Source organism: Chelonoidis abingdonii, chromosome 24 (assembly GCF_003597395.2).
Source record: "Chelonoidis abingdonii isolate Lonesome George chromosome 24, CheloAbing_2.0, whole genome shotgun sequence".
Lineage (NCBI taxonomy): Eukaryota > Metazoa > Chordata > Testudines > Testudinidae > Chelonoidis > Chelonoidis abingdonii.
The window spans coordinates 5,453,031-5,460,688 of NC_133792.1; the positions used below are offsets into that span (position 1 = coordinate 5,453,031).

The 7,658-nt window shown below is 46.9% G+C and overlaps 1 protein-coding gene across 2 annotated transcripts in view; it reads left to right on the plus strand.

Annotated features, from left to right (window-relative positions):
• LOC116816114 (discoidin domain-containing receptor 2-like) overlaps positions 1–2,857 on the plus strand; it is a 158,926-nt gene extending 156,069 nt beyond the window's left edge. For both annotated transcript variants that reach the window (XM_032765159.2, XM_032765233.2), the window contains one exon: positions 616–2,857. In XM_032765159.2, the coding sequence (XP_032621050.1) occupies positions 616–756 (141 nt within the window). In that variant the 3' untranslated portion in view covers positions 757–2,857. The remainder of the gene's footprint in view (positions 1–615) is intronic.
• Positions 2,858–7,658: the final 4,801 nt, after the last annotated feature.

The window sequence follows — 7,658 nt, forward strand, 5'->3', positions numbered from 1 at the left end:
ATTTGGAAAATGCAGCTTTGTTGAAATCAAAACATTTCATGGGAACCTGTCGGTTTCAACTACATTTTAGGCAGAAAGATGTCAAAACAAATGGTTTTGACTTTTTCGTTTTGTTCATAGGTTGAAATGTTTTATTTCAGTAAGGTAAAAACCATTTTGACTTTCATTGCAACTTTTCTATTACTAAAATGAAACGTTTTTATCTTAGCAAAACAAAACAATTCTCCGTTATCAAATGAATTGACATTTTTCAGAATTTTCATTTCATGGGAAATATGGAAATTTTGACTTTTTGTTTAGATTTGGAACAAATTTTGAAATGTTGCAATTTCTCACTAGATGGAGATCCCATTTTCTGATCACAGCTCTGTTATCAACTGAGCTAACAAAACACCCACGTAGCTAATGTCTATGCATGTATCAGTTTCCTCCCTGAGGGGCTGACAAAGAAAATGATGGTGAAACTTTACCTGCCCAGACGAAGTCACCGCAGTAAGTGTTAAGATAATGCATGGCTGTTCACTGTCTTGTAAAACCTAGAGAAATGGCAGCCGTCCCATGTTATTAATTGGGTAATTAATAACACTGAAGTAGTTGTATTTTTTCTGCTTGCAGATCTATCTGTCCCAAACACCTCTGTGTCCAAACTCTGTGTTTGACCTGATGTTAAAGTGTTGGAGCCGAGATATAAAGGATCGTCCCACTTTTGATATTATTCACTACTTTCTGGTAGAACAAATGGACTGTAACATTTGACCTGAGTGGAAAAGAGACAAATTGCTGAGAACAGGATGACTTCGGTGGTGTCTCTTTTTGCCTGTCTCTCCCAAACAGATGGGCAGGCAGCCCTCACTACACTCCCTTAGACTGTAATCTCTTTTAAATTGAGATGTCCATGGCAGCTGCTCGTTTTATTGGCCATGGTCTGACATACGTGACCAGAGGAAACCTATGTTATTGGTAGAAGAATCATCTCCTGTTCTGCATCATTTCCTGGGAATACTGTGAGGGGGGTTTCTTTGGCACCCCACGGCTACAGACACCTGTGGACAAAAAAACTGGAGAAGACTTTACAAGGGACTTCCAGCTCTCCCCAAAGAGACAAGAAGAGAAAGCTAACAGCTCAGGAGCTAGGATTGGAAGAAAGGATGTGGAGAAATAAAGGCTCCAGTCTTCCAAAGATATAGAAGCTCTGTGCACGTTAGCAAGCAATTCAGTATGTCCTTTCTAAAGGAAATATATATAATGTAACTAACTATAAATGAATTGAAATAGGCAGTGGTTAAGGGGACTTGAGAACCAGACCGAGTTAGATTTAGCAACCCCTTGGAGGTAATATGATCAGGGTCTGCAGATGATGTGGATAGAGGAATCCGAGTCCATGTCCGTTTATTCCTGTGGTTGTTCAGCACTGCTTTTGTTATATATGTGCCTTTTTCCCACACTGGATTTTTATCTTAAAAAATGAATGTCAAAGGTCATAGGAAGGTTGCTGTAGTAGAGGATCTTTCTTTGACCTACAAATAAAGGTTGGGGTAGAGGTTTGTATTGGAAAATAGCTGATACTGTACTACTGTCTCTATGTAGATATATTATCCTTATGAACTTGTAGCCAGAATGGACTGATGTGCAATGAATCCTGTATAAATACCCATTAATATGAGCTGTCTAGGTCAATGCTGTTATGTGGTGGGAGGTAGCTCACATTTGGTGAGACTGCATGGGTGAAAGTAGAATGGCTGCGTCATTTGTCAGAGCTCTGTGCATGCCTGAGCACAAGGGAGAGAGCACCTACCACTCCAGCATCTGCCCATCTGTACTGGGTGACTTCTCGTCAACTTGTCGGACATTCCTGCTGTGGCGTGGCCAGTTCTACCATACAGGCAAACATGCTGCCTGCCTGGCCCTGTCAGGAGGTTTCCTTCTGGCAAGGAGGGGCTGACACACCAGATGAGAATGTTATTGCTAATTGTGCTGGGCTTGCTTTTCACGCCCTATGCCTCCTACTTAAAAAATATCTAGTCATTGAACTGCGAGTAATTTCTTATTTTGATTATGCCACAGAATGCTCTTTCCCAAGGTTTTATGGAAGGCAGAGAATTCAGAGCCTATGCCACAGCCTACTTTCTCCATTGCTGATTTATCAGGTGTCTGGGTGGACATCGCACAGTACCCTTATTTATCACATAACAAAGTGCTTTAGGACCAAATGAAAAATCTCCTAAAATGGAGAAGGTGAAAATTTAGCATTTCCTTCTCCAGGCTTTTTAAGCTCTTGTAACACAACTAATTCAGAGCAGGAATTAGTCTTAACCTTTCCTGAGTCACAAGTATATTCTGTCCACTGCCAGAGCATGGGCTGATGTGAAGAGCTCTGTGTGTATTGAGGGGGAGACCATTAGGGAGAAAGAAAGTGCATTTATCTACAATAAGAGAATAATTAGGAATGTGTGTGTGCAAGAAGAAAATCCTAGTGCACAATTGGCTCGAAACTGTCCTGTGATGCATCAGTAAATTTCTGCTGTTTGCTTCCTCAGAGATCAACTATACTGAAGTCTTTAACAGTGTTAACCAGTTAGATCTCAAATGCAAATGACTGCATCCTGATTGGCTCTTCAGAAGCTAACTGTTTTTCTTGCTTCAGCCAATCAGTTCAGTTATGCAATTATATGCTTCCTGATTGGCTAATAAGAAGCAAATAATAGTTTGATTCTGGCTCTGTGCCATCATCTTCGCAGCCATAGGAGAGAGCTGCAGATACTTCTGATTGAAAACATTTGGAATATGTAAACGTACGTAAACTGACTTCTTGTGTTTGTTAATGTCCTGATTAATTTCCCTCAATTTAAATATTGATTCATACAACATTTGTCTCTCATATCAATAAATCTTGATGGTAAACTCAACAGAAGCAAATTTTCTCCTTATTATCCGAGTGTCTGCACAGAGGACATATGTCTAGATCAACATGCTGTATGTAGCCTTGTTATAGAAATGGCAGTTTGTGACCTTAGAATGAATATCCATTGGTCATTTCATGAAAGGGACACAGGAAGGAATTTCTAAGCATAATTTGAGAAGAAAGGTCTGCATCATCCTTGCAGAATTGATAAAGGCTGAAGGAGAAATGGAAGCATCGCTGCAGTGTTTCTCCTGGTGCCGTGGGACACCTCCCCTTAAATGTTTCACTTCTTTCAGTTAGTATTTTTGTCATTATATTAGCTCAAAATATTCAGGTTTGAGGAAACACAACAGGTACTTTTACAACCAAGAATAGTTCTCAGTTTTTAATCATAGATAGATGTAAACAGCCTGTATCGGATGCTTCCCTTGCCCTGTCAGCACAGATGGCCCTAACCCAAGTGGAACTGGTATGGTTCCACTGTGCAGGGACAAGGATTTGGCTAACCATGCAGGCTGTCTGTCACGGGGTAGGCTAGGCCCAGAGACCCCTTACTGGAGGCCTCAGTGTCCTACCAACCTGTACCAGGCAAGGAGCAGTAGAGGAGTCCTCCAAGTAGCCTAGAGTGGCTGCAGGGGAAGCAGCCAATCAGGGCACAGGAGGGCCATATAAAAGGAGTTGGAGCGCTGGAGGCAGTTCCTTGCTGGATCTGGAGGAGCACAGGTAGAGCTCCTACCTGGCTAAAGGGAACTGCAGCACCATGGACAGCTCAGTGCTGGCAAGGATTGGGGCAGTAAGGAACAGCTCCTGGCTAGCACCTGGGTCTGAACTTAAATGGGCCCTGGGGTAAGGATAAAGCTTTGGTGAAGGCTAGGGCCATGGAAAAGTGGCCCAGGGAATTGAAAGCAGTGTAGGATATGGTGGCGTGTGACTACTATTCTTAGGATCCCTGCACTGGGACCCAGAGTAGTGGGTGGGCCTGGGTCCCCATCCCCCCTCTATAGCCCAGTGGGGAACTGGCCTACAGTCAGACAGCAAGAAACCCCTAGAAGGGGAAGTGAACTATTTAGTGGCCGAGCAGGGACCACAGTAGACCAAGAGAGTGAAACCATTGCCTCCAGGGAGGAAGCCCTGGGGGTACAGTCTGATATCGCAAGCACGCGTGAGAGGTGGGTGCCATGCTGTTACATTTAGTACCAGACGTGAGATCTTTTGGACCAACCCCTGATCAACAAGAGGCACATGGCCAAGGAAGAGGGGATCCACCTGTTGGTGGCAGGCCAGCAGCAGCAGGGGACCCAGGTCCTACTGATGCAATTAATGGAGAACCCGCAATGGCAACAGGAGGTCCAGTTTGTAGCACAACAATGGTGGCAGGAGATCCACTCCAACCAGCAGGAGTGGATACAGAGGCAGTCGGGTAATGCCACACCAAAGAACCCAGTCGGTGATGGAACTGGTGGTTGGTTGGCTCCAGGCCTGGCAAAACTCAGATCAGACAATGACCTCTAGGCCTTCCTTTAGACCTTTGAGGAAGGGACCTCAGGAGATCATCCCCCTGCTCAAAGCAGGACTAATCCCCAACTAAATCAAATCAGCATGGCCCCACCATCAGTAGTGACAGTCAAGCTGAGAGGAATGGTAGTTAAGGGTCTGGTAGACTCAAGGTGTAGGTACACCTTGGTTTGGGAGGACCAGGTGAAGGCAACTAGCCTAGACTGACACCTCCTAGTACATGTCTCCTATGTACATGGGGAGACCCAAGTCTATCCCACAGCAGAATTTGAGCTGGAGGTACATGGCCGGTGAGCTAGATTCCAGGTTGGCATGGTCAAGGACCTGGTGTGGCCCATAATCTTGGGGAGAGACTGAGTGGGTTACTCAGCCCTCATGTGGGAAAGACCTGACAATGACCCAGGACTCAGAGGGTCTGGGTCCAGATGGGAAAGAAAGCAGGGGGGCTGGGAGCCAGGGTAAAGAGACCCCGAAAAAGAGCCCAGAGGTGAGACCATGATGCCCAAGATGTGAGGAACCTGCTGAGGAAGTGCCAACAAGAGTTGGACGAGTCCAGCATATCCTGAGGGAAAGTCATTAGCCAGCTGGTCTGAGCAGAGCAAGGGTTGGTCTGGGTACAGGTGGAAGCCAAGGGGCAGAGGGAACAATGCTTAGCTTTGCTGGAAGCATTGGCCCATTCCCAGAGGGAGAAGACTCTAAGAGCACAGCAGGAGACCTATGGGAACCCAGGCGGAGCGCCATGTGCAGCAGGGTCCTGTGGGAACTCCGGCTGAAATACCTGGTGTGCTATTTCCATTATCTTGGTAGGGTGTTCCATTCAGATGAGTTGACATCCCACCCAGACAGCCCTAATGGCTCCATGTCGAAGATACCTTGTCTGATCTCCCATGCATCTGGGAGAAAAATCAATTCTTCCTCCCCCACCCCATCCCCCAAGGGGTAGCCATGCCAAGTGGATAGGTACAGAGTCATACAGATCTTTGTAATATTTTATTAGCTTATTTCCATATTCATCACAGTAATCAGAGCAGGAATGACCAAAGGGGTGGAGGGAACCATAGAGATGGGTGGACATTTCAACCCTATCATAAAGCCAGGACTTCCCCATAACAACACTACCACCACCACCAAAGGCAGCTTTGTCTGAACCCTCACAACACTGTCCATATGACTGGCTAGGGATGGCATGTCCTCGTCAAGCTCTGTCTCCTTTAGTGGAGCAGCTGGCATGTCTCTCATTAACTCACGAGGGTTTGGGCCAGCTGGATGTGACTCTTGCAGGGCTCAGCGAGTTTGGCGTGGGTAGCAGAGCTCATCGCTTTTCTGAGTGTAACATCCTCAAGTGCATGCCACGTCCATTCAATGTTCTGTACTCATGATGGGACAGTCTTTCAAAATGCAGCATAAAATGGACACCTACTGTGCTCCCCTGAACTTACCGCTACTGCCTTGGCCTGCTCGTAGACCACCTTTCAGCCCTTGATTTCATCCTGGCTCTGGTCACTGGTGCATGCAACTATCTGTTCGGCGAGTGGTTTTGAAATCCCATTAAATGTCTTCTGTGTTTGATTTCAGAAGCCAGAGCCCTGAACTGCTGATGCATTGGCCCAAAAAGCAGTCATGAGTTTTTGCAGTCTGTGGCTGGCAGCCCCTGGGATCCCTGGTTGATAGGCACTATAGATCCAGACTGGAATGACCAATGTTCAGATGGCTCTGGAAGTGGTTCTCCAAAAGCAGCGAGTGTCATGGAAGCACCTGGCAACTGGATTCCTGTGATGGAATTTGATTCACCGCCATGGTGCCTCCTGCTGGCCATCCTGGAAATTAGTTCGAGGTTGCCAGTGCGCCCTCCTCAGGTGGTGTCTTTCCCATCGTCACTCTGTCTCCATGTCCAGGACCTGCATCACACCCCAGACCGCGTCATCCTCCTCTAGACACACCCCTCCAGCTGTGCCCCACTCAGTTCTCTCCCCACTTCCAGGGGACCGACAGCCCTCAGTCCTGCCACTCGCCTCAGTGGCAAATCTGCAGTCCAGATTCCAGCCACTCATCTCAGTGGCAGACTGCAGTCCATGCACTGGCCACTTCCCTCAGTGGCCAGTGGGGGAAACAGGGAGGGGGAAGAGCCCAGGCCCCCCCACTACTCCAGGCCTCAACCCAGGGACCCTATAACTGGCAGCCACATACTGCCCCTCCTCCTATTCCGCCATCTCCTTCCCTGGGCCACTTCCCCGCAGCCTCCTCTGCCTTGTCTCAGGGTCTCAGTTTGGCAGCAGTCAGCCTGGAGCTTTCTCATACTCTGCTGACCCTTCCCAGCACTGCTTTGTCCATGGCACTCCAGCCCTCTAAGCAGCCAGTCCTCCTCCTCCCTCATCCTCCAGGGTGTGATTGCCCCTGCTCTGCTCAGTAGCCTCTTCTTATACAGGCCAGTCTGGTTCTGATTGGCTCCTCCAACAGACCATCTCCTAATTGACAAGCACTACAAGCCTTTTCTTTATTGGCTGTCTCCCACACAGCCTCCCCAGGGTTGCTTTAACCCCTTACATACCAGTGAGGGGCAGCTGCTCCATCACAATCCTAGATGGCTACTTTGGGAAGTTTAAACTGGTAGCTTTCAGCCTGGTTGATCCCAGAGCAGCGAAAGTTGCTCGTGTGCCCAGAGAGGCCATTTTCATAGTGCACAAATCACTGGGCCAGCCTGTGGAATATTAATTTGACTTGTGTGTTATGTTGGTTATGCTCTAGGGAGCACTTTAAAATCGAGTTCGCTAACATGATTTGAAGCACTTTGTATAGACACAGTTTAACAACTTCACAGTCATGTTAGCTGAGTATTTTGCACTATAGGTGAATGCTACGTAACCTAAGCTACTACAAAATCTGCTAACACAACTTCAAAGGTGTTAAACTGTGTCTTACAGAGGTGTTTGGGGGCTTTCCAAGTGTATCACTCTAACTCAAGTAAGGTAGTGTGTCTAAGAAAAGCACTTTTATTGTCCATCCTGGACAGACCCTAGACACACCTCGGAATTTGGCTACTTATCTGTTGTACATGCTGACCCAGAAAACTGACAAGTACAGGGCTTCATTTGGTATGAAGTGTCATTATGAGCGTATTAAATTTTCTGGCTTTGCTGCTGCTATGGCTTTCTGGCAGCTTCACAATGGTTGCCATGGTAATGGTTAGTCCCTGCAGCTTCCTCCTGTAAGTTGAAGACCCAAGCACAGATGCTGCCCTACG